This window comes from Indicator indicator, chromosome 17 (assembly GCF_027791375.1).
Source record: "Indicator indicator isolate 239-I01 chromosome 17, UM_Iind_1.1, whole genome shotgun sequence".
NCBI lineage: Eukaryota > Metazoa > Chordata > Aves > Piciformes > Indicatoridae > Indicator > Indicator indicator.
In genome coordinates, this window is record NC_072026.1 from 10,255,944 (window position 1) to 10,283,002 (window position 27,059).

The following is a 27,059-nucleotide window of genomic DNA, read 5'->3' on the forward strand; positions in this document are numbered from 1 at the left end:
TGACTGTGGACCTTATTTATTATTATCAAAGCCCTTTCAGAGGCCATTGTTCACGTATTTTACTGGACAGGTTATTTTGAGGCCAAGAGGAATGCCACTTCTGAAAAAAAAAAAATACTTCAGCTGTCAGGGTTAACAAGTCTGTGCAGGGCATGCAAAATGAAAGTGAGCAGTCCTGCATAAAGCTGATCACGCAATGCTGCAGGACTGGGCTGTACCCTTCAAGAAGAGGCACCTGTGGTCACACTAAACTGCCAAACTCCTTAATTCACAAAACCAAAATGAAACTAACAAAGGATCAAGATAATGCAAAATCACTTCCTAAACTCAGAACTAGAAAATACTTTCATAATGTTTTATGGTTCATACTGAAACTTAGAAGTATCCTTTTTATCTCAGCTGAAGGGGGAAGGAGTTCTGTTACAAACAGTTCCAAGATAAAGGCAAAAGTTACCTTTATAGATTGTCAGAATTATGATACAGATTAAAACTACTTCTTCCTCTCCACCTGAAAGCCACAATTTTAACTCATTTTCTTAGCAAGAGGAATTTCAAAGCAGATAGGTATAAAAAAGGAGAATTCTGAACCACATAATGGTGCAACAACCCATAGAGAAGAGACCTCCTCAGCTAAACATACCATTAAAATGCACAGCTGCATTCACTAAGTTCTTTTGCCCACAACATGAATCTATTTAGAGACACTTCTGGGCAAAAAAGCCACCAAAGTTGTGTGCCACTTGTCTGCACTTCTGTTTCCAGTAGCACTTTTAACTATTTTCAGGAGTGTCCTAGACAACTTAATTGCAGATCAGTGTACTTCCAATGCATAAAGATGTTTATATTTGAATCTTCTCAAAGCAATACTAGAGATGTACTGGTCAACCATTAGTAGCAATCATACTACAAGATACTGAGCAGCAAAATAACTTTCTGAAGAATATGCTTGCAAGATGTTTTTCCTAATTTTTAACTGCTTCCTTAAAAACTACATTATTAGGCATTATTTGTTTTACATATTCCCTGCATTAGATTCTTGTTTTCGGTGTAGTTTGAGTTAAATCACAACTTCTAGAAAAAGATTTCTCATAGTACTTTGATTTTGTATGATGCAAGACCAAGACTGATGAAAGCCCTATAGAACTAAAGATTTTTTTTGTCATGCTCAAGCGTCTTCGCAATAATAGGAAGGGAAGATAGAACAAGCCATGTGTAGTATTAACCCTAAGTTGGAAAGCAAAACAAACAGCTGAGGCACAGTAATGCATGCTTCATGTCATCCAAAAGCACCCCTAGAGTTACATCTTGCAAGTAAGGTAGAATGTTAGCCAACTCCAAATGTCCTTAAAACTGAACCTATTCAGCAGCTTTTCAGAAGATAGTTATGTTGTTGAAGTCTTTGATGCAAAACTAATCTCAAAAAGCTGAAGTTACTCAATACTTAGACCTTCTTACCAAAATTACGTTTGAGAAAAGATCTGGTTTATACTGTTAACACTAATTGAAATTTGGTCAAGAAATATATGTAAACAATAAGGGTAATACATTTAAGGCTTAGAAAGAACACTGATAAATTCACCCCTGTCACATTAAAACATCCACATCTCCTTCATGGTCCTCCTCAGTCACTTTTAAAGAGAGCACTTCTTCATTAAGAAATAATCCACTCAGTCTTTCCTTACGAGCTTGCCTTTGTTCTTTCAGCTGTCTTTTGCGTAAGGCCTTTTGCTGTAGTTTCCGTTGTTTGGAACGTTTCTGTCAAAATACAAAAGAGACAAAAAATAAGATTTAGTTCTGCAGATTAGACTCCACCTTTACAACTGGAAACTATATATTAACCTCTGCTTGCTCTGAGAAATAACTAAAATGGATTCTCAGAGGTGTTGCAAACATACATCCAAAATCGTATCTAACGTTACACTATATGAGTTATGAAGCACAGTACCACCCTGTGATGTGGCATGGCTGAGTCTTTGATCAGAAGACTCCTTCTTGCAGGGGAAATGTTACAGTCTTACAATTACAACCTGAGATGCTGAAGAGCAAGCAGGAACTACTCCTCTCCTCCACACCTGAAACTGAAATTAAGGAGACGGGACAAATGCCACAGTACCACTATAACTGCAATATACCTCAGCTAGCACTTTTTACCAAGTCATCTCATGAGGCATGAAGATTCAAAATGCCTGATGAATATTCATTCTGGGTCTTGACTATCCTGAAATTATCCTTAGATTAGGTTCATCAATCTCAAACAATTTTTTTTTTTGGTAAAACTGCTGTGTTCATTCAAAGAACTAAGTTAGAGACAACCCCAAGTTCACCTTACTCTAAACAAAATGATCTACTATACACAAACAGCCTTTCACTTAGAAGAGAAGTGACAGGAGAATCACAATTTAAATTCCTTCTGGGCATGCCAGAGGAAACAGCATTGGCTAGGCTAGACAAATTCAGCATATCCTCAGTTACTAACCATGTTCCTTCAGTACAAGTATCCCAGTCAAGATGACATAAGCAGCCTTAACAAGTTAGCTGCATAAACATGTACATAATTAGAACCTTTACTTTTGAATCCCGGATTCTTTCCGCAGCACTTGTGGACAAATTACTATCGCTGTGCGCTCGACTCATGTTGGCACTTGAGTTTGAAGCGGAGTTAGCAACACTGGAGCCACTGCTGCTTGCTGAGCTGACCATGCTGGCACTGCTGCTGCTGGCGCTGGCGCCGCTCACACCACTGGTACTTGCACAACTGTAGCTACTCCTCTTCCAGCTTTCCCTGGCTGACCGTTGACGAGGCCCATGTTCCTTGATATAGTTTCTCACCTTCAGAATAAAGGCAGCAGAATTACTAAACCCTGAAAAATACTGCGCTGAGATACTTCTTTTCATGGAAAAAACCACCATTTGTCTATTAATAACAACCAACTTATCAGATCGGTTCAGTTAGTCTTTTAAGACATTTTGCTGTGGCTGCTTAAATCCTAAGCCATCTAGCAGTCATCAAGAGAATTTAACTACTTTAATAGTAACTTCATTATAGAAAGAAGAAAATTAAGAAATAGGGTTTGGGGTTTTTTTCCCCTGTCCTGCCACCAAAGCTTTCCTACTACAGAACAATAAATTATTATTTTAACACCAAACAGGAATATCAATAAAGTTGAACTGAACTAAGTCATTTACCACGTGTCAGACCCCTTTATCTTGCTAGGAATACTCACACAAAAGCGGCCATAATAGCAGCAATACTTTTCTACTTTAAAACGATACTCATGAAATGCTTGATATATGAAATAGGCCAAGCCCATAAAAGCAGTGAGTCTTTTCCATTTCAGTCTTTTCCTTCATCATACTCACAACCATGAAGCAGCACTGAAGAGTTGGCTTGTTTGGATACCGCATCTTTTGCCAACAATATATCACAGCAGCAGAAAGACTAAAACAGCAGCATACACCTACCACATCATTGAGGAGTCCCCTGTTATAATTTGTCATTTGTAACATCTTCAGTACCTCTTTTTCTAGATCTCTTTTCACATGAAATTTATGGGCTTCCCCAGTGAATTCCAATCCTTTGGAGTTTTAAATAGTAGTTTATATTCAGTGAGCAAATGAAGATCCTCATATAGTTGATGGTCATGATATGGAATATACTTTGTCATAAGCAGTCCTGGACACAATGCGTAACTCATGACATACAAGTCAGCTTAGGCTTAACACAAAGAATATATAACCTCAGTCTGCATATAAAAGTTTAATAAATACAATATACTTTTGAACTCTGTTTTCCCTCATTGACAATATTGTGCTCTAGTGAATCCCCCTGTATCTAATGATTGTATATAAAAATTGGTAACAACTTTAACAGATTTTGCAAGACATCAAATGCTGAAACCCCAAAGTCAAATGTAGAATCTTAACTCACCTGCTTCAGTTTTTCATCTGTGAGACAGTTCAATTCAATAATGAATTCACTATCTGTAGGCGAGATCTGTGCAGTAGGATCAATAATTTTAATAATATCAAGCTGCTCTCGAAGGCCCATCTCTGTACTGACTTTGCGACTCAAATATTCAATATATTCAACCTGGGATCCAAAGAAAGACAGGTCAGTTTAAGGTATTATTGATCCTGATTGAGGGACAGAAAAAGGAAGGGCACACAGAATAGAATGTGCTCAATTATCATATTTCCTATGATTCTAGCACCATTGAATACCCTCAGAAACTCAAGGTACAAACCTGAGTACACACTAAACTGTCTACTACATATGTGAAAGACAAGATTTTGCTTCAGGAATCAAGTGGTACTGCATAGGTCTACATTACAGCAACCAGTATGTCTTTTAAGATGTGATGCTAGCTCAAAGTTCTTCTGTATATTACATTTCTCACATAGGAAAACAGTCAGTTTCACCTGTTCATCATTTGTCATTGCACTCCATGGAAGTTCATCAAGATTCCTGTGCTTGTTTTTCTTTTTAGGAAGCATACAGGGAGAACTTGGAATACTAGGTATAACATCAGAAAGTACATCACTCCCACTTGTGATGTCGCTGCCAGGCAACTTGTAACATGCAAGAGAAAGAACAAAGCCTTAGAATATAGCAGACATTTAAAATCACTCTGACACTATTAACAATTCAAAACATTCCATCAACTTAGCAAAGCAGTGCTCATCTGTGTATTCCAACAACTTCTTAAGAAGTACTCATAGCCCTGCAGTACTCCTCTGAACCTTCCAACACACAGCAATTGCAGCAAACTCCCTTCACACCATTCTCTATACTCTCACAATCCTCTTTTGAAAAATTTGCATTTAAGAAAACAGCAGAATGCAGATGTGGCATTTCAACTATTTCCCTCCTCTGTCTGTGCAAATTGTCCATTACAACCCAAACCTAAATCTAAAGCTTCCGTTTTAAAGCGCAAGTCTAGTTTTAGGAAAACCATTTCAAAGTAGGTTTGTAATTTACACCACACCCCATAATCACACAAGACAGTTCAATTAAAATCACTGTCATTTTCCTGGAAGCAGCTGCAGAACTTTAGCTAGCTTCATTTGTACAGCTGACATGTAATTTGCAAATGCACTTCCAGTTAAAGCATGACAGCTGGATTACTCATGCACAGATTCTGACAGATAACGCCATAAAAAGTCTTTCCAAAAATCTACAAGTCCAATCAAGTATGTCTCCTAAGGAACACTTGTTTTACAAAACAAAGAATAATTAAAACACAGCTAGTTACCAACCAAGCATGCTGTCAGCCAACTAAGACACGCGAAATTGCCTCTTTTCACAACACTCACTGAGTTTTATCAGGCAATTAAAATTTCACAACTCAGTGAAGTTCTGAATCTTTGGGATCCAGTCCGAGTTGTTCCTACAGAAATGAACTTGTAACTTCTGTGATACAACATACAGATACATGAGCACTTAGACTAAACAGACCATGTTTATCTTAAATTCATTTGCATTGTCTGGAACAGGATTTGCGCTTTCTTGAAAATGATGTTTTCAGTCCTTATCCTGCATTTAAAACATTCTGTATGTGTTCTAACTAAGCTTTATGGCAAAACTTAGAAGCATTCCTCAGTATATTCTGAAGCACCATGTTTCCTATTTAAAAGTTAAGTATATGTTCACAGTTGATTTAAGTCTATAATATAAAAAAATCGGCTTAAGTCTATAATATATAAAAAGATTTGCATACCGCAATTGAAAAACTGATGAACACAGACAACTACCACAAACCAGAGACACCTGGCCAGGACTGAATCCACCAAAGACTAGGAAAAATGAGGACATGATTCACCTTCACACTTTTCCCATCCTGGTGAGACAAAGTGAGCTCTGTATTCTTGGTGGCACAGAAAAACAAGACAGCAATACGATACGGCAAGAGCTTCTACACTTCACCTAGGTGCCAGATCCATTCCAAAGGAAGATTTAATTCAACCAGATCACTGGAAGCAGACATCTGTAACCAGATTTCATTAGCATGGCACATCCTCAGTACAAAGGATCTAAAGTCATGGCTACAAGATGTATGTTGTTCACTAAAAGCAAGCTACCATAATATATAAGCGTCCCTTTGAAGAGCTGACCTTCAGTCTCTCCCCCAGATTAAAAAAGCTGGAATAAAATGGAACAAAACGTTTTCTTTATCACTGAAGATTCAGATATTTACTCTTGAGTAGTTAGACAGAAACAAACTCTGAGTATTTTTTGAAGCTAAGCCCAGCACTTAACAGTCTATACAAAATAGAGTGGAACTAATTTACCTGCCATTCAAACTCACTGTCAGACCAATCCCAGTACGTGCTAATAGAAGAAGAGACATCGCTGCAGACACTACCCTCGGGGAACAAATCAAAAGAGGTGAACTCCTGGTCATCCAATAGAGAGTAACAGTCATCTTGATCACCAACTGAAACCGATGAGAACAGCTCCTCACTACACTCTGAGCTGGCCACACTCGTTCCACAAGACGTCAAATTCCACCTGCAAAACAGGACAAAACAAATAGAAAGTAGCTAATATATAGTCCACAAGACGTCAAATTCCACCTGCAAAACAGGACAAAACAAATAGAAAGTAGCTAATATATAGTCATAATGTCTCCCAAAAAATTATTTTAAGCCTCATAAAACTATGTCTGCTTTGCTTGTCAGTAACATCATACAATGATTCTATTAAGTTAAAATTACATACATTAAAGTATTATATTTTAAAATCTTTTTAAAGGGACATAAACAAAACTAAAGGGAATTCCCCATTAAAAAAGGCAAAGCAAAATCTTATACATAGTTAATATAACTACATCCCAGTTAGTATAATTTCCATCCCAGAGCCATGAAGCCTATAGTGAGCACATTTTTTTTTCTTTTTTTTTTTCTTTTTCTGGGGGGGAGGGGTTGGTTGGTTAACTACACTGAATTAAAATTTTAATTTCCCATATGTTGGGATGTTTAAACGTCCATGTAAATTGAAATAAACAAAAATAAGTAGTAAATCAGTTGGACTTCAGGACAAAAAGGAGTCAAAAAGAAATTCCAGGTTGGTAATCTACCTCAAAACCAAGGCTTAATAAGGAAACACATTATGAATATATGCAAGACTCCATTATTCATCACTTTCAACTCTGAATGCCAAAAATATTGGACATGCTGTCAGAATGAGACAGTGCAAGATGGAAAAATTATCTGTGTGAAAACGCTACCATGCCAAAATGAAACACTTTTTCCCCCTTCCAATTTAAAAGCTAGTTAATGCTGTTACTAAAGGAAAGCAATTGAGGACTTTATGGAACAAGTTTTTTACTCTGGTAAGAGTAAGCCAGACTTTAACAAGCTCATGAAATCTCTATCTGGATTTATTTTACATACTGGTGAAAAAAGTAGGTCGAGACAACTATGAGTCAGCATAGCACTGCAACATGTCCAAAACAATTTGAAAAGAGCTTCTAAAATTCACCACACAAACCCACACGATCAGCTCCTGTTCCATCAGCCTATCCACTTCAGGCTGGCTAACAAGAAAAACATTCCTCTGTCTAGCCGCCAAAGCTGAGCAATGCCACCACCCAGAAGGGCTGGTCCTCACTGGCCTTAAATTTAAGCTACACACCAGGCTGGCTAAGTATATTTGTAATGGACTCACTCCTACATCTGTTTGGCCAGCAGTGATTTTATTCAATGTTAAAGACACTTCAAAATCTTTTCTTAGCAGATTTAGTGGATCTTGCCCTCCCCTCTGCATCCCTTGTACACATACAATGTTTTACTGGTACAGAAGAGGAGCATGGTGACACAGCATGCTTTTGAACATTATTAGTTTCAGTATTCGTGAAACAGTGATGAAAGGCAAGATAAGAGTGGACAAAGTTCCCAGCTCATCAAAACACAGGATGAGGCATGGGGTCTGTATCACCAACCAACTCCACACAGACACTCCAGGTATGCAGTATCACTGCAGGCACAGGCAGTCGGCCCTCACGTTCTCATACTAGGGGTCCTGACAGACTCGCTGGCATGAACTGCATTAACACGAAGTGGGAAGCACACTAAAATTGCTTGTAATTTTAAAAGTAGAAAGCCTCAAGCGAACACCATGGATTAAGATGCGCATCTGCAATGGCTTCATCAGTGCAAGACAGGACATGTCCTTGCCCAAAGAAGTGAAATACCCACTCAAGATGCTTGGGTGAGAAATTTGGATTTGTAAAATGAGCAAGCCTGAATAACACACTTGGGAAGGGAAAGGCAATACAAAGAGAAATGTACAGAATTAATTAAATGCAGACACGGTGAATACCACACATTTACTTTACAGATATGCCACAAATACATCTTGCTGTTCTTATCACAAGTCGATCTTAAGATACAAGAACTAGATCAGGAAAATGTATAATATTTGATCAAAGCTCTTTGTGATGAATCATTGGAGAATCCATAGTTAAGAGCTTACCCTTGTGAATTACCACTTTAAAATGTAGCTTCCACTATTTCATACATATTTAAACGAATAAGATTAACTTATTATTCACTATTCATTATGCTGTAGCAGAAACAGCAATAACCAGCAAAGTATCTTGCAACTCTGGAACAGGACCTAAAATTAGCCTGCACATATGTTCAAGACCAAAATCTCACAAACCGTTCTCAAAAAAAAAAAGCTATTGCTATACTGAAGTGTACAACTATGCATAAACAGTAGCAGAATTAGGTTCTCAGGTTAAGTAGGACTGTACTTTTGATATTCTAACTACAAAGCTCAACTGGAACTTTTTTGTAGAGCTGCATTTACAGTTTCAGAGTAGACCTTTCTGACAAAGTACAGACAGAATAATTTGCCCTTAATTAGTAGCATGGAATGGAATTGTTTCTGCAGGAATCAGTGCAGTCACCAAGCTGCCTGACTCATTCTGAGCCTCTTCAGGTTTGTTTCTGGTCACGCAAGGCCTGCTTTGGACTATTATAAATGCACAGCTCTCCAGATGCCCACCTACAGCGCCCAGATACACGTTGTAAGGAACTCGGAACGGAATAAGCACATTCTAACAAACGACCAAACTCACACTAACAGCTGTAATATTACTAGCCAACACTAGACAAGCTCATCCCCGACCAAAGTAAGTGCAACCCAAGGAGGGGCGTGCGAGAGGGCTGCCTGGGCTAGCCGGAGCACAGTCATACCCAGCTCGTACCAGGCCGAAGAGTGGGGGAAGGAAGCATGGCCCTCATGCACCAGCAGCTGAGACATCGCCGCTGCCTCAGGGGCAGCCCGACGGGTCCCCGTCGAGGGGCACCAGCCTCTGGCCGCCTCAGCCCCGTGCCTCCCGCCCGCCCCAGCCCCCTCATCATCACCGAGCCGCCGCGGCCCAGTCCACTCGGTCGGCCGGGTGGGCAGCTGCCGTGGGACCTCACGGAGTTGAAGGCGGACCTGTTGGAGTGGAAGCGGTGCAGCGGGTCGGTGCGGTGGCAGGACGAGAGCTGGCAGCCGAAGTCGCTGACGTCCAGGCAACCCTCCTCGCTCAGGCTCAAGCTGCCGCCCCGCGGCGGGTGCTGGTGCGAGAGCAGCGGGCACGGCTCCTCGGGAGCCAGGAACTTCTCGTACGGCTCCTCAGTCATGGTGGCGAGAGCAAGAACACCCCGGTGCAGGCCGCCGACGGCGGAAAGGATACGGCGAGCGCCTCACTCACGCATCGGCCAAGCCACAAACGCCGCCATGGGCGGCCGGTCCCGGGATGCGCTTCAGGCTCGCGGGCGGTGCGCTGAGCTCCTTCCGGCGCCGGCCCTTCGCTCCGGCCCAGCACAGCGCCCCCTGCCGCGGCGGAGGGCGTCCCACGCGTGCCCGCCCCTGGTGTGCGGCGGCGCGTTAACGCTGCGATGGCGGCGACGGTGGGCAAGGCTGCGGCGGTGGCCTACGGGCACGGCGAGAGCGGCGGGGGCCGCGGCGGTGGGGGCAGTTTCCTTGGGCCGCGGGTGCCGGCCGAGGTGGAGGCCATGGCCCGGGGCATGCAGGAGCTGGGCAAGGAGACTTTCCGGCGGCTCCTCAAAGGTAGGGTCCGAGCATGGCCTGCTCTCGGCGCACAACTCTGTCCAGGAGCTCCCCGTCCTCCTTCTCGCTCCCCCTCCACAGAGGAACGGGAGGGATTTCCTAAGCAGGTCCGACGGGCGGTCTGGTTCCTCGCGTGAGATGTAGATCCTCATGGGACAGCTGAAGGGTCTGCTCTCCTCTGCCGTGCGCGAATAGGGATGCAGCTCTCCCGGACGTTTTCCCGTTACTTTTCCCTGCCGGAAGTTAAAGCTGAGGGTTTCGTACAGTGACGGGGTCGCTTAGTGTTACTAAAAATGCTGTAAAATCCGTGAGAATGAGACACGGACTTTTGTGGCTGTGGATGGCCCTTAACACACAACGAACGGTTAAAAATCATTCTTCTGCCACCCCTCCATCCCTGAATCAGTGGGCAAGTCACTGTCAGACTGTAGGGCATGTGAAAGTCAGAGACCTCAGGGCTATTTTTACAACGTGCAGGAAAATAAAGGAATCTTGGAGTGCAACTCTCTTTTTGAAGTTGGGGCTGTAAGGTAGAAAATGCTCTGCCTGATTTTTGCTGCTCCCTGTGGTAAGGCAAGACAGGTTAGATTTTCTCAAGGTACCTTTGACCACGAAGATCAGTTACTGAGTTGGGTAAATTATTGTATGCAGAGTAACCACGGAATAGCAAAGCGAGTGGTTTGTGAGCAGAGCTTGTTTGTGGCCAGCTGAGAGGAGACCAGCTGCTGCCCATCATGGTGTGGTGCTGCAGTCCTTAAATGCATGTTTTCTCAGCTAACTTTCTTTCATGCTTTTACTTCTTGATTCGTGTCGCTAAGAACTCCAAGCATCTGATAGCTGGTTTGTCTCTAAAACTGCTGCTGCACAGTGTCAGAAATGGAGCAATGTATACAGGGTTTCCTTGCAATAACTAAAGGAGCATAGAGGCAGTGGCATTTGGGACAAAAGTAAGTACAGGTTTTGAACCATATTTGCTGTCTAGTGCAGGGGCAATGCAGTTCAAAATGTCATATCAGTGCCAGAAAGCCTGACAGTCTCCTGAGCCCGATCGAGTATCCCAGTAGAGTATTTACCAGGTTTAATTTCGGTGCCTATTACCGCCTGCATTTAGGTGTGCAATAATTGCTTCCTGCTGTAGAGGGAGCAAAGGGTTCTTCAAAACCACCTGAAGCCAAGGCAAGTAACGCTCCCGCAGATCCTCCCTGCCCGTGTGCCCTAGAGCGGATGTAGACAGCCTCCAGATGATGCAGGGCTAACAGGAATCTCCATATGTCTTGCATTCTTGCTGATCTGTGCTTAACAGCTTGCAGAAGAATGGTTTTTCGTTGGAAGGTTTAGTACTTTTTGAAGACATGATGGATTTCAACAGTATATATGTAAATCGCTCTGGCACTTGCACCAAGTTAGGTTTTTTGAGGCTGTTGCTGTTACTTTATTGCTAAGTAATAACTAATATTAAAAATATGCTTACTCAGTTCACGATGTTAAAATTGGAGATACCATTATCTCATGGTTATTCATGACCCTGCAGTGTTATTGCAGGATGTGCAATAACTGCAAGTCTAAGTTTGAGATTGCAGGCATCTTCTCCTAGGAGCAAATGACCCAGAAGTGAGATTTTCTTGGGATGTTTTTGGGTTTGGTTTTTTCTTCCTCCCTCAGATTTGCTTTTGGAAACATTGGTACTGCTGATATTTCAGAGTTCCCTGAGCTATACTGAGTAAAAAAAAAAAATCTATTTTAGGGTGTTGCACGTAGGTTATAAAAGATGATGTGGATTTTTAGCCAGCTGTAAGGATTGGGCAACAGAAAGAAGACATATATTGGCATCAACGCTGTCTAGTTAAAAGCTATAAGCAACCTTTTCTTTGAAGAAATAGATCAAAGCTGCATTTAAGTAGGTAAGCAGACAGCAACCTGTTCCCTGCTCTGTGCATGATCTAGTAGATAGGCCTCAGTGCTGATCCATACTTGGCCTTTCCAGTAGAGTCTTCTCAAAGTCAGTCCTGTTGTCTACAGTAGAGCCTTTACCAGCCAGCATGGAAAGGTTGGCACCAGCACCTTGCCCATCGTGGCCACTCTGTGTGAAATCTGCCATACAGGTAGTGCCAGACAAATTCACTCAGCACATGAATGATCCAAGACTCACCAGTGAATTTGGTGTGCATTTTAAAACGTGAAAAGCAATGAAAATTTATCCAGAATTAGAAGGTAGTAGACAGTGAAACTCACCTCATACCAAAAGGAAGGTGGGAACACTGGCAGTTTGATTAAAACTTTTTTTTTTTTTTAATTCCAAATATTAGTATCAAACTAATCTCTTATTGATGGCTTTCAGTAACACTTGGTGGACACTTTCATATTTTATTCACAGCACTAATATGGCTCATTATAAATGACTAATCTAATGCCTGAGTGCTGCAATGGGATTGTGTCAGTAATCTCTTCTTTATCCACAGTGATGCTTCCTGTGGCTCCAGCAGTCCATCCAGGCTGATCAGAATGCAGGACAGAGGCTGACATGACAGCAAAATTTTACATAAACCAGTGTGTATATGGAAAAAGGAAGAATAACTGAACAATGAAGACTGAGATAAACCCACACCAGTTATTAGTGTTTCATATTGCCATGTGGGTTAACAGAAATTTCCTTCAAAGTTGTATGATGAGTGGCTGTGCAAACCACCAGACTTGAAGGTTTAGTTTAGTCTCTTTGCTCATTTATTTCTTAGTCTCTGCTGACATTGCAAAAGAAATTCATTATGTAAAATATCGGAGAACAGTGTTGAATTGTTTGCTCTCTGAATCTTCTCTTATCCTGTTGTCTCAGAAGTGTAATTAAGCTGTAAGCAGACTTCTGATGTGAACAAGTTGATTGATAGAAGCTCAATTTGGATTTGTACTTCTGAGCGATGAATTCTTTTCTTTTTGCATTATCCCAGTGGAACAAATTTCAGCAGTGGAAACATCTTCAATTTTACAATGCAAAAGCGTGATCAATTGAATTTCTGTTGGTAAAGTGTCATGAGACTGACCTGTGGTGGTGGGTGATCAGATGTGTTTACAGAGACCTGAAGTGATGGTTTCACATCAGGAGAAATGTCACTGTGTGAATTCGAGTAAGTTCATAGACACATTCATGTTAATGTTCACAGTTTCCAGATCTTCCTCTTTTTAAAGGGATCTTGCTTTGCTTTCTTATTCAGTCACTGTTAATGCACTGGAAGGAAAAGACTGCAAAGAATCTGTCAAGCTGATTGCAGAAAGCTCTAATCTCTCAGAAGAGCAACTTGCTTTCCTCATTTCTGGCATGTATACCCTTCTTCGAGAAGCGCTGAGACTCCCCTTATCAACTTTCAAACAAGAAGTAAGTTTTGGAAGTACTTGGAGTCCTGATAAGTGCATCAGACGTGAGGCCTGAACCCTATTTACCAGAGTGGGAGGACACACATAAAAATGTTACTCCAAGTTAAAGAGTTGGAAAAAACTGTTCAAAATCTATTTTACTGGTTGCATAGATTTGCAGCGAGCTTTTTGGAAGAGTATTTAAGCTTTGGGAAAGAGATTCCTGCATCTGTTTCTGCTTCAGCATCTTTGTTGTCTGTGCATGTTTACTTTCACTCTTATATTAATCCCCCCCAAAGAAATCACTGCAAAGTGTTATTTCACTGGCATCAACTCTCTTTCCCTAACTGTGTGCTCACACATACTGCTCCTTTTGTCCACACTAGGAATTTCCTGTATTTGTTTGCCTGCCTGTCTTCATACTGATGCCACAGAGGAAGAAAGGTCTTAGAGCCCAAACAACTTAGTGGAAATTGGGAGAAAGCACTGTTTCTGCTTATGCTGTGATGCTCTGTGTGAATGTGTATACATCTGCCATGTTACCAACCTGCATCCCTTCTTCATGGCTATTTTTTTCCCTTTTTCATGTTACCTTATCTTACGTTTTCTCTTTTCTCATTTTATTTTCATACGAGTGAACCACTTCTGGGCTTCCAGCATTGCTGCCTTGTTTAAAATACTATTTTCATGTTTACCCAGGAAACACAGTGAAAATGTGCTTTTAGTATTCAGAGCTTATCTTTTACCACTTCCTGCCTGTTGTCACAGTTTAAATAAGTTACTGCAAAACACATTTGAGAATAAGTGCATGTAATTACACTGAAAGAAGCATGTTATGGATAGCTACATAAAAGAAATGGCAGGGATCTTATTTTCAGAAATAAAGGCTTCCAAGAGGTTTAAGTCTTTAAAATTAGTTTCTCACAACTTGATTGACCACTTCCAAAAATCCTTCTCAATGTGTGACCTGTCATTTCAAAACTACTGGCACTCCAGACTAAAACCCTTGGGGAAAGATTCCAAGCAAGTAACCACTATTAATTCATTAGGTAAGAAATGATTCTGCAAGGCTACACATTCTCTAAAATTTTCCTTGTCTTTCTAGGTTTTTAAGGAAGACCTAAAGGAGCTCAGGTATGCCTGTTTATGCCTGGTTTTAATTTTTTTTTAATAACATTTATGTAACTACTTCCCCAAATCAGCTTTTTGCACAACAAAGTTGGTATAAAATTTACCTGTAAATAACACGTCTGCTGCCAAACGTCACGTGAGGCTAGAGGAAAAAAACAGGTGTTGTGTAAGACTTGATGTAGCACGGCGCACGAGCAGTAGATTTCACATGCTGAGGAGACTGGTCCAATTTAATCTGTAATGAAGGTTATGCAAATGTGAGTGACCTTCTCTCTGCCATCCCCACCTTGCCCTGCAGTAGTTTTTAACATGTTTGGTAAGATGGTGGTAACATTTCAGAAGCTGAGAAACTGCCCTACTTTTTTTACTTCTTTGAAAGGCCAGTCGTATAACTCTCAGAAAATTCTACCATCTTATTTAGTTCTGAGTTCTCCTACCCATTGCCCAAGAAAGCATAATGTTTGTCACACCCTTAGTCAAAATCTGTATCAGTCTGTTCAGAGTATATATCCTAAAAGCTAGGCATCAGATGCTAATAACTTTAATAGATTTTTCCTTATTTCAATAGCCAGTAGCAATGTGAGTAGCAGCAGCTGATGTTTCCTTCTACAGAGAAGCTTCTGCACCAAGGCTTAATTATTTTAAAACGCTAACTCTCTGTAACTCTTAGCATTCTGATTGCTGTCTGGGAGAAATAGATATGTTTCTGATTCTATTTTTTTCATCCTTCTTTGTCCATTAACCTGCACATTTGGCTTTTTCCTCAGACTCTGTTCTGCAGAGTCATAAGCATAATTTAGTTTATGAGCAACTGCAGGCAAATTAAAGCTGCAGATTTAGACATGTAATCAGTGAAAGGTGTAATTTGGGCCATGATGAAAAGTGCCTTGCTAGCTGATTCAATTTCATCTGCAGCTCAGTTCTGGAGTTTGGCCTGCCTTTTGTTTTGTGAGCTGCTTCCTCTGCCGTCATGGAGTTCACACCCAGGTTAAAGTAGGTCAGTAAGAAACGGATGAATCACTTTTGACCTAGTGGGAGTTGGTGTTTTTCGAGGTGCACACAGCATATGTTCAGTGTGATTAAGGAATAAGGAAGAGCACTAAAAGCTCCATGCCAAGTTCTCTAGGGGTGGATGAATATTCCTCTACTGAGCAGTGGAGAAAGCTGGCATACAGGAGTGCCAGGAGTCCCTGGCTGGGCTGACTGCGTATGCTGGCTGTTCCAGACATACAGACCCTCAGGCCCCTGGCCTTGTCATTTGACCACACTTTAGTGCCTTACACTTTTGTAGCTGGGTTTTCAATCTGGATGATTATTTTATCTTTTTTATATCTTGATAAATCTTTTTTGTCTTGTGGTTAACATGACTGATACAGCAGCAATAGTTCCAGTGAAGGCATTTGTGTTGCTTGCAGACATGTATGTTTTATGTGCTACTATGCTTCTATGATTCTCACATTATTGGGACTCTTCCTCACTTGAATCTCTGACAGGCTTATTCCTGTGAGTAGCTCTCTTCACCTTGTGGCTAAATTCTTAGAAGACTAGATAGCTTATTCTGCTCTAAAGCTATGATAACTAGTAAATTTGGTAGCACCTTTGTCATCTTTGGTTCCTATGGGAAATGTCATTTCCTAGTTTCCCAGTGCACTTGGGTCTGGAGATAAAATACCTGCTCATTTTTAAGGCACCTACTAATTGCATTTAGACACTTAGTCTTCTGCAGTGACTCCTGTGGGTCATCCTGTGATCACGTGCATGAAGAACACGTGTAATTAGTTGAACAGCAGTGTCTTGGCATTATTGGCACCCAGTGTTTGGGCAGGTATTTTGGATTGTAGGTAAAAAAATAGCTAATTTTCTGTTTTCTGTTGTGTCTTCTAAAAGTTTTGAGCTCTGAGACATGTTACCTTTCTTTTAACCTTTCCTGCATTCTATTTTGTTTTCTTTGGTGATGCTGAAGATTCCACCCATATAAAGTCATGTACTTCTCCATTTCCTGGAGATGCATCTGGTCTTGGCTTCTAGTTTTAGTAGAGAGAGAGGATGGGAAACATTCCCACTTCTGATTAATTAGATCAGTACTACTGATTTCACAGGGTTTCAAGTCTGTATCCCAAATGTTTGTCCTGACTGGCTGTGTCAGTGAGAATAAATTCACTATAAATTGTGGGTACTAAGTTGTTTCGTAACTTTATGGCTCAGGCCAATAACATGGAATTGAGACATCCTCATACCTTCTTCCTTGCCCTTTGAGTCCTTTCCTCAGAATGTTCCTGTGAAAACTGATTGCCATCTGTAGCTCAGGCCTGATCTGTGCCATGTTCGGTGCCTGATCTGCTTAGTGTGTGACTGGCCTCATGTAAGCTGCTTGAGCCAGGAACAGAGTTTTCAGCATAATCATTAACTTGATTGTGAACTTGTGAAAACAATGCAATCTCAAAGGTAGTGTTAATGCTTCTGGTTTAGTAGCATTTGCTACATACAGTCAAGCAAGTATCGTGGTAGGTATAATAATCATATCACATCCCCCTGTCTCCAGCTATTATTTTAACCCCACTTCTGCCATTAAGAAGTCAAGCTCTAATAACTGCTATGTCATCTTCCCACTGTGTGAGTTGATGAGTTGTTTTTTCTCCCATCATTACACACTGTAAACCCTTCAGGACAAATAACTTCCTTGTTTGCTTTTATTTTTCTTTGATATACCGCTGGGTATCTCAAGCCACCAGTGAGTAATGTCTCTGGGCACTGATTCATGTTGAGTGCTGGATTTAACTGTGGCAGCAGAAGTAGTTGCTTCTCCTGCTTGTCCAACCTGCCTCTCAGTAGGAGGTCACCATCCCTGTGGCAAAGGCAGCTGAACGGATAGGGTTTGCTCAGCAGTCTTTGCAGCTTATGATCTGATATATTGAACTGAAAATCAACAGCAGCTTGTTTGTAAGGTATCCACAGTGCGGGCAAAGTAGTGGAGAGGCATAGGGTGGATGGAGTGAGTCAACCAGTTCTCATGGTCCCAATCAAAGTCGTGCTTGTCCTCCCCACATTAGATATGCTCCTTTTGTAAGTTATCCTAGCTAAAAGTGCCTCTGTTTTAACTTTTGAGGGAGCAATCCATTTTGTCTTCATTTCATTATACTTCAGGTGAAAGTGAAAATAAATGTGTAGGTTCAGGATTTTTGAAAGCGTCCATTGCTGGTCTGCCATCTGCACTTGTCAGAGCCATCAGTAAAACTTATTTTGACTTGATTGAGAGAAGTTAAGCAAATACAGTGTTCTTTTGAAACTCACTCTTGCCGTACTAGGTAGAACAGGAAGACAGAATACAGTTTTTAGGGTTCTTGATATAAAAACATCATCTGTCCTTTTGAGAGCCTAGGCTGAATCAATACTGAAGTGCTTATGTAAGAGTTGATGGCAATTTTAAGCAGTGGAAGATGGAAAACGTTGACACATTTTTGTGTTCTTTTTGTAGCTAAGGCTATATATTTGTGGTTACAAAAAACTTAACTGTTTTGTATTGCTCTTCTCTTTAAGGATACCAGAAGATTTCATTGTGGACTTTTCCAGTGTAGTCTTTGGTAACAGGTCAGTATCTTCATGTATCATATATTGTGCAATCAGCAGGGTTACACAGAGCTCTGCTGACAAAAATCCCAGGCCTGTTGAAGGAACAGCAAAATTCTATCAACTAATGAGAACAAGATTTGTCCCATTATTTTGATTCCACATAACATGTCGTCCATCATACATAGCTCTATATGCAGGATGTAGCTGTCATGCCAATTTTCAGTTTTTCTGTAGTCATCACCTCTCCATTTCTCTAACGTTCCATAGACTCTGTAAGGTGTATCAATACCTACACATGAAACGTGCGTTTTTGGCAGCATCATCATTGCAAATCAGAGAAAAAGTGAGAGACTTCATCTGCTGAAAGGCAATGTACATCTGCCTTCTACATGCTGTGGTTCATGGAAGGTTTCTCAGCTTTTCATCAAATCTTATAGTACAGCTGAATTGGGAATTCATATTGGGTGCCCTGATGATGTGTGAGATATCAAGTACTCTGCTAGCTGAAATTCATTTTCTAACCTGTATACCTCAGTAGCTCCAGAGGAAGTCCTAGATCAAGAACTTTTTGCACAGCCTTTCTCTTTTGGCCATTTTAGGGATTCCTTTTCTCTATATGGTTCTCTGCTCAACCTTACTTAGCTGTTCATACATCTAGAAATTGCTGGAACTTTTTGCACATGCAGAACTTTCCTTCTTGAAACTTGAGGTCACAAACCCAATGCTGCTTCAGATATTCTGCATGGAATCCTGATAATCGTAGTTGTGGGGGTCTAAATGCTGCTACCAAAGTTTAAAATATTTTTAATTCCTTGGTTAAAATCTTGGCTTTAAGCTAAAGGTTCTTGGAGTAAAAAATAAATTCAGCCTTCTCATCTTTTCATTGCTCTTCTGTTTGAATTATAGGTGTTAAGAATACAAAATTCATGATTGCAAAGTGGAAATATTGTTTGCAGTGGAGAAAGAAGATAAATTTAGCTGTCATTTGAAGTATGCATGATTGTCTGTTTTCTACTGTGAAATCACGATGCTGGAAAATTTAGCTTTTTCTCATTTTGAAAGCTGTGATTATCCAGTGTAATCTTGCTCTGTGTTTTCAGAGCAAAGAACACCTCAGATTTGATTTCTAGACAGATCTGCTTTTATAATCTTAAATGTAACACTGAATCATACATATGCTTATTGAGTTGTAAATATATCTGATTGTGATGGTAAGAGAAGTATTAGCATCTGATCAGAAATTCAGTATGGGCTAGATAACCCAGAAAAATCAATTTTTAATACTTTTCCTGCCATCTTATCCTATTTTTGCAATTTTGTTCATTAAACAACAGCTCTGAAGTACTGGAAATTTGACAGCTGAATTTCTGTGTCCCCACAGTTCCATCAAACTATGTAGACTGAAAGAGAAAACTTGTCACATTGACACCATCAGATAATTGCATGAAATTAAATTATTTTTTTAAACAGAAAGGATAAGTCAAACTTCCTCCTCTCTGAATGTTCATAACAAATGTACTGCTTTTTTTTTTTTAATAGTGTAACTTTAGTTTCTACCAGGAGGGTGCATTCTGTGTGCCATTTGTCAGCATTTTCATACATAACAATTTATTCGTTCTCCCTCTTCAGTGGCCTGCTAGGCATGTCTTGTTATTTGCAGAGGGAGTCATCCAGAATTTGTCTTTAGTTTTGATATTGTTAGGTCAGCTGCTGCTTCAAATTCCCTTTAATTTTTCGCTGCTCTTCTGGCAGATGATGTTTTTGTCACCAGGTGTATCATCCTTTCCACAGACAATGCAGATGGTCTCTAGGTGATCCAGGGTGCTTTACTTGTTCTAACTTCACCTTCTGTACTATGTCTGACAGTACACTGCAGCTGCTGGCACAGAGTGTTTACAAAATGTAATTGTAGTCTATAGGTTTTGGATATAAGATCCACTGATTCTTTTGTGCTCCATTTTGCTAGTCCTCATAGAAACTACTGGCTTGATTAATGACCTGTATAATTTCTGTATGTATGTTGGCTACTATATGCATTCTGTCATCTTTACAGGATTCTTGCAGTTCCATTTGCACACTGGTCCAAGCTGGGAAAGTACTGACAGAAGCTTTAACTAAGCTATAAAAGCCACAATGGAATGGCACTGAAGTGCAGTCTTGACCAGAACTAAAGCTTTGTGGTTTGGCCACAGAAACACCATGGCTTAACAATATTCAGAAGCTTCACCCCTGTTTGGCCATTGCTGACCTTTCCCACTGCTGCTAACTAGAACATCTTCCTGATTTTTCTTTTCTCTCCCAAAATACTGGTGCTGCACTGAATGGACTATCTTCCATTGATGGCAGATAGCATGTCTTAAGGAAGCAGTAGCAGCATGGCTATTTTTAGGCATTCCCCAAATTAAGCAGTACTCTGGCAGCAGCTCACCACTGAGGGAAAGGCCTGTTCTTACTTTTAATCCTGCTAATGACTATCCTAGACTCCAGCTCCTCATGGCTGCACCCAGCTGTGGTGACCTACTTCCTATCCAGTAGTCAACAGTGAGTAAGAACCAGCTGATCTATTTTTTTTTTTTTTTGCTCATTCCTCTACCCTACTCTAAGAAATGTGTGTCACTTCTGACACTGCCCAACCCCCTCCCCCCACCTCACCCTCCCCCCCAAAAAAAATACATTCTTCTTTACATTGCCTCTGTTAAATCCAAGAGTATTGGAAAATCTCATCCTGTCAGTCCTGTGTACCTTATCAAATCATTAATCTTTCTGGGCAGTTTCTAAAGGCACCAGCTAACTTGCACACCAGGATCTGAGTAGGGATGTTAAACTATCATTCCTGCAGTCCTTGACTTGTTCAGAGAGGATTCCTTTCTGATGTAAAGTCTGTAATTAGATTATGTCTAGTACCATGGATAAAGGATGTAACATTTCTTATCCTGCCCTTAGCAGGAGTACTGGAGTAGCTTTGAAATGTACTGTAAATAACTCCCAGAGACATGGAGTGCTTAGCAAAATAAAATAAAAATATGCTAAGTAACATGAAGTCCAGATTAGTTCCTGAATGGACCAGCTGAGTGACCTCATTCTGAAGATATTTCTGCATATATTTCTAAAAAGGGGTGGTGGTTACGTTTTTGAAATGGATTTGGCTTGTTTACTTACCCAGAGCTTAAGATGCTGTTAAAATGTTAAAGATTGTCAACTGTCTGAAGTTAAATCACTGTCAACTGTATTTCCTTGCAGAAAAACTGAGGCTTGATCAGCCTGATTCTTCTGCTCTATGACTAATGAATTAAGTCCTTGGCTTCTTACACATTAGATTAGACAAAAATCTTGAAGGTTGTGCTGGGCCTGGTGATGAACATATTATGCAAGGAATTTAAGTATTTCTAAATTACATTGGATTAGCAAGAACCACTGTCTGATTTAGTTTTTTAAAGTATGCTTCTGATATTTATTGTATTTTAAAACATTGCTGCTTGCTAATACTAGATGCTTTCTGCTGAGGGAGCACAGTGACCTTACTCCCAATTTTTTTTGCTTAAGTCATCTGTCTCATTCCTGCTTGCTTGTTCCTGTTTGAGCTGCACAAAGGTAAAGATATATTTGCAGATGGCTTTCAATCCCTCACAGGTATATATAACTGAAATAATAAACATGCCAGCCACTGTGATGACTCTTACTGAATTTTGTAGTGACATCAGTTTACTGTAATTATACAGAATCAATTGGGGGTTTTGTTTGTTTGTTTGTTTGTTTTTTGGTTTTTTTAACATGGACCATAGTTAAGCACAGGAAAATTGGGCAATCTGAGCCCAACTGTCTTAAGTACATAAAACCTCCACTCATTTAGACCTCTCTAAATGATGGTAGACGTAAGAGAGAAACATGTTTTGGACAGGTTTGTTCTGAGAAATCTTGTTTTCTCTTTAGGTTGTTGTTTCTTTTATGAATTTTCACTTCAGTCTCCCACTTCTGATTTACTCTGTAGGCGCCCTGATTCCGAAGGCACGGCTCTGATGCAACGAAGCAGGCTGCCAAGTGTCCAGGAGTTCAAGTGGAGAGTGGACGTAGCTATATCCACAAGGTATAAAAGAGAATCCTGCATGACCCTAGAAATTATTTTGCCTAAGGTTAAACTGGTATCTTATTGTGCTTAAAGTTATTGGTGTTAAAATGTATCTTGCTGTTAGGAATTGTTGTGTAGCATGGAAACAGTAAAATACAGAAGGGACTTTCTGAACAGCATAAAAATCAATTTACATACAAGTTACTGCTGTTAACATGGACCTGCCATCAGGCTGCTGCCTTCATCTACTGTTGATACTTTCTCAGCTCCTTATTTGTTGGTATCTCTAGAATCTCTGTCTCAAAACATTTTACTCAAGGTCTGAGTCTGTCTTTCAATATTTTAAAACCTAATGGAGCTGATAAAACTCCATGGGTCCTCAGAGATGACAGAATAAATTAGATGGATTAAGCTTCACACAGACAACCAAGCTCTCAGTTTCACTGATGCAGGGGAGGGAAATCATCTACTCAGCCTCTCAAGTACACTTCTATGTTGCACATGTTACGTAAAATTACTTACCATCACCTGTACAGTGTGCTGTGCATTCTATAAAGAGAGATTTCAGCACCTTTCCACTGCCATGCTTAGGGGGTTGGTCACTGATCTTCCTCCTGGTTTCTTTCACAAACCAGAGCAGAGGCTTTTGTGATCATCCTGTCTGTGCCTGAGGTAAATAGCTTCTTGCCATATTCCACATATAAGCACCACACAGGTATTACTATGCAGAAAAAAAATCTGTACCTGTAAGAGAGCAAAATGTTCCGATAAACATCCTCAGGCACAATGCTTTCAAGCTGCAGACAAATCCTGTGATTTATTTTCCAAAAAACACAGGGGCAATATGTTATGCTTTTCTATTTCCTTCCTCTTATTTTCCTTTCCAGTCAACCTCCCCCCCAGGATTTTTTGTTTATCATCCAGCAACAGCCTCTGCGAAGAGGTATAGCTTCTGGCTGTAATGCCTGTCAGTACCTGAGCAGGCTTTGGCAACATCAGTTGATGGAAGCTGCACAAGAATGACTCATTTCCCCTATTTGGGTCATCAAATAAAATAATAACCCACAAGTTTAGGATGAAAGCTAGAAGAGCTTAATTCCCCAAAAGAGATGGCAGTTGAAAGTATGAAGAGATGGAAGGGAAAATGCAACGTGGTAAATGGCATAAGAAGGCTGTGCATTATTACTAGCAGTACTTGGTCAGCTCTTATTCCTGGTTTAGTTCCACTAAAGTGCTTATTATGTAAAATTAAAATGCTCCTGAACTTGCAGTTACTAAAGTATTTTAAAAGTGTTTAGTCTCAATACTGAGGTAAATTGGACAGGACACTTATGTTCATGAGTTTCCAGCCAGGTACAGGACTCTATGATTGAAATTACTCAATGTTCTCTACAAAGCCTGCAGGAACATCTTAAATTGTTGCTGTACAATGTACTGGTCGCACTGCTGATGTCTATTATTGTAATACTAACAATGTAAATAATTTCAGTTCACTGGCCCGTGCACTTCAACCATCCATTCTAATGATGATGAAGCTTTCAGATGGGACAGCTCATCGCTTTGAAGTAAGTCTGATTGCCATAATAATTAAAAAGAAGCCACTTGAAGATCATTTTAGAAAGCTGAATTACTATTTAAATTACTAAATCTTTTGTAAACAGTGTATTATGTTAACAGTGTGTTGGTTTGCTTTGGAATCCTTCATGTTCAGTGTAGCCTCGTTTGTTAGAAGAATATGAATTACTGAAAAGCACTGATGCATAATATCTGGGGTTGTTATCAGCTGTAACCCTCAGACCTGATGGTGCCTTTTGAGAGCAGAAAAATTGCTGGGGTAGTTTATATAATGTATGATACACTTCTAAACCTCCTACATTTGGTGGAGACTGGTCACATTTGCTTCTGCAGCAGAGATAGATTTTTTTGTTCAGTACAGTTCTTGCTGCTAAAAAGAAAGTAAGAAAGAAAAAGTCCTGGGTTTTTACCTCAGAATTAGTCAGTGGCAGTATTTATGACACCGTATGTGAAGGCATGCCAGAAGATGGCATAAACTCTTCCATGTTTTTAACCTTGGAAAAGGAATGCTGTTTGCTCAATAAATAACATGGTGGTGCATACAGGAATTCAGTGCACAGCAGGCATTGTTACATTGAACTCTAAAGATTTTGTCTTCAGTTCGTGTTCAAGTAGTAGTCTGGAGGAAGCAGCAATGCACTGTGGGGAGGAAGATGGACTGACTGTACTGTTACAATGCTTTATGAGGCAGCAGCCATCAAGGGCGGCACAACCTCTGCGCTACGTTGCAAAGTGCTGAGGGTGTCGCTTCACAGGAGATGGAATTCACTGCTCTGTTGACAGTCCATCTCAGAACATCCCATACACACTGAGGTCTTCCATAACGCCATGGACTCCAGGTTAATCCTTTTCAGTGGTGTGAGTCACTTGTGAGAATAGAAACTAGTATATATTCTTTGCTGTTTAGATTTGGGGCTTTATTTCCTGGTATATAATGTCAAGCCTTGCTCTTGGTGGCGTTGTTCCTGGTTGTTTTGTTTTGGGTTTAAGGTTTTTTGTTGTAAGTCTGTGGAAGATCCTTTGCTGTTCTGCACTGGAGATGTATTGGTGTGCCTGTCCAGCACATGCAGAAGTGCAAATACCTGGTAACAAACATTGTGCTTCTCTTAGAATCAGCTCACTGCTGCTGCTTAGATCTGAATGCCAAAGATCTGGCTGTAAAGATGATTTCTGTATCTGATGAATGGTCTTTCTGCAGTTAGTAGTACTTTGGGATAAATCTCTGTTTTGGTTCAAGGTACCACATATAAGCATAGTTCTTAGCTCTTCAGTTTCCTTTCATTCAGATGTATTCAGAATGTCCTGATAATTTGCAGGGCTTATATAAGGTGGTAAGTCCAGAGGATAATTCTGTTACAAATGGTTTAAAGCGTGTATGCCACAGGGAGAAGTTACACTCTTCAGTCTCTTAAGTTTGGCTCAGTTTGGTATTTTAATTTCACTGTGACCTTCTGACAATGGAGATTTTGTAAAAAGCAATGGGAATTGCAGTATTTTGAGTCTTGTGTATATGTCAGAAGTGAAAAGGAAGGACATGATGCCTTTTTATATATTTCTGATGCATATGGAAAATGCAAATCAGATGTTGGTATAATTGATATCTGTGCTACAGTAGGCAGAAGGATGATGAGGGACTCTGTCAAAAGAACTGTGTGTCTTCACTCCAGTCCAAGAAATAGAGTAAATTAGGCAGTGCCCTGCAGAGCAGCCTGGGACTAGCTAGACTGCACACGTGTTTGTGCACTGCACTGTCAGTCTGTGTCACCCAGTCTGTGCCTGTGCTCAGATGTGGTTGTGTCCTAACAGATAACAGACTTCCATCCGTTTGACTTCTCAGGCTTGAAGTCCCAAAGGACAGTCCATTAGTCTCCTCCAGTCAAAAATGTTTTGTATATTCAATCAAAATCTTTTGCCTTCCATGTATAGACAATGCCCAGTCATTTTTGCTCTTGAGGTTGTTGCCAGCTGGCTTGCTGGAGGCTCAATTCCTTTCTCCATCAATTTTAGACAAACAGAATATCTGGAATTTGTTGCTTGAGAATTCTGTAGACTCCACGACCTTCCATGTGTCTTTATCTTTCCTTCCAATCCATGACTCTTTACTTCATCACAGCAGCCATCAGTTTCTGGAGTACTTCCCTTCTCACATCAGGCAGTACAGGACATGTACTATGTAAATGTTAGTTCCGGGTTTTCCACCTCTTCTTTTTCACCCAGATGATTTAGCTGAATTAACTGAATTTTACTAACCTCAAATCCTTCGTCTTAAGTGCTATTTTAAGAGAGATGGGCTGATGCTGTGGAATGTTCCCATAGGCATGCCCTAGTCAAAGTTGCTAAGATGTTTCAGGCTTTCTAACCCAAATATTCTGTTTCAGGTGCCAGTTGCAAAGTTTCAAGAACTGAGATACAATGTTGCCCTTATACTGAAGGAAATGAATGATTTGGAGAAAAGGAGCATATTGAAGATCCAGGACTGAACACTTTTAAATTGGGGGTTTATAGAACAGATCTGAAACCCTTGGTCTGTTTTGTGAATGGCAAAGCAGGGGACCATCACCACTCTGCCTGTCTGAACTGCATAGAGTTTATGCTGTCTGCTGTAAATATTTTTTCAAGTGTTAAAAGCACAAGCTCTTTTCCTAAGACTTAAGAAAAAACAAGAATATCTGAAAAAATATAATGCTGTTTGTGAGTTTTTTGCATGATTCATCAAAACATTTTTTTAAATAATGTAAGAGTCATTTCTGATTATGAGTCATCACTAATTATTTTTGAAAGCCTGCTACTGGAAGGCCTGTCAATGTGTACCATAAGAATTCTCTGCAGCATTTCAAGAAATAAAATTTAAAAACCACTCCTGTGCTCTAGTATGACAAATGTGAACTTGAGTTTTGCATAAGTAAAACTGCTGTCTGGTGTCTCACTAAGTGACTGAGGTTGAGCTACAGAGATTGAAAGGCAAATTTTGAAGAAAATTGTAAGTCTATAGACTGAGAAAGAAATAGAAACTAAACCTCTGGAACTAATTCCATGGAATTACAGAAGTGGAAAGGTGCAATCTAAGTTTTTATCTGAATGGCCTGAACAGCAGTAATATTATAGCTGCCTACCTAGAAACGTATTTCCTATATGTTCAATATGAACGGAATCATCTGACATTACTGGGCAGACACCTCTGGCACTCTGATGACAGCAAACAGCAGAAGGCAGTAACCTTACAGACCACTACAGCTCTATACTTACTAATAGTGTAAGTCAGACTCCAGGATGAAAGTCAAAGATAGGAGGATACCCAAGCTCCTG

At 40.3% G+C, this 27,059-nt stretch overlaps 2 protein-coding genes across 2 annotated transcripts; one reads left to right on the forward strand and one right to left on the reverse strand.

Moving 5' to 3' along the window:
• Positions 1-1,584: 1,584 nt before the first annotated feature.
• FAM199X (family with sequence similarity 199, X-linked) lies at positions 1,585-9,636 on the reverse strand. Its single transcript, XM_054388752.1, has 6 exons — positions 9,449-9,636; positions 6,289-6,508; positions 4,420-4,569; positions 3,929-4,090; positions 2,569-2,829; positions 1,585-1,755 (listed from the first exon to the last, which is right to left on the reverse strand). Exons 1-6 carry the CDS (start codon positions 9,634-9,636, stop codon positions 1,585-1,587), a joined length of 1,152 nt encoding a protein of 383 aa, XP_054244727.1.
• A 258-nt stretch (positions 9,637-9,894) lies between these two features.
• On the forward strand, positions 9,895-26,572 carry COMMD5 (COMM domain containing 5). The gene is made up of 7 exons (XM_054388857.1): positions 9,895-10,066; positions 13,273-13,433; positions 14,517-14,545; positions 18,080-18,130; positions 22,101-22,196; positions 23,668-23,743; positions 26,132-26,572. The coding sequence occupies exons 1-7, from the start codon at positions 9,895-9,897 to the stop codon at positions 26,231-26,233; spliced, it is 687 nt and encodes a 228-aa protein (XP_054244832.1). The 3' UTR covers positions 26,234-26,572.
• Positions 26,573-27,059: the final 487 nt, after the last annotated feature.

Excerpts from the sequence above, each read along its gene's own strand:
- FAM199X (XM_054388752.1), bottom strand. The coding sequence starts at position 9,636 with ATGACTGAGGAGCCGTACGAGAAGTTCCTGGCTCCCGAGGAGCCGTGC. Across the intron at positions 6,509-9,448 it reads CACCGCTTCCACTCCAACAG|GTGGAATTTGACGTCTTGTG; the intron begins GTCCGCCTTCAA and ends CCTGTTTTGCAG. Across the intron at positions 1,756-2,568 it reads AAAGAATCCGGGATTCAAAA|AAACGTTCCAAACAACGGAA; the intron begins GTAAAGGTTCTA and ends GTATTTTGACAG.
- COMMD5 (XM_054388857.1), top strand. The coding sequence starts at position 9,895 with ATGGCGGCGACGGTGGGCAAGGCTGCGGCGGTGGCCTACGGGCACGGC. Across the intron at positions 13,434-14,516 it reads TATCAACTTTCAAACAAGAA|GTTTTTAAGGAAGACCTAAA; the intron begins GTAAGTTTTGGA and ends TTGTCTTTCTAG. Across the intron at positions 23,744-26,131 it reads GGACAGCTCATCGCTTTGAA|GTGCCAGTTGCAAAGTTTCA; the intron begins GTAAGTCTGATT and ends ATTCTGTTTCAG.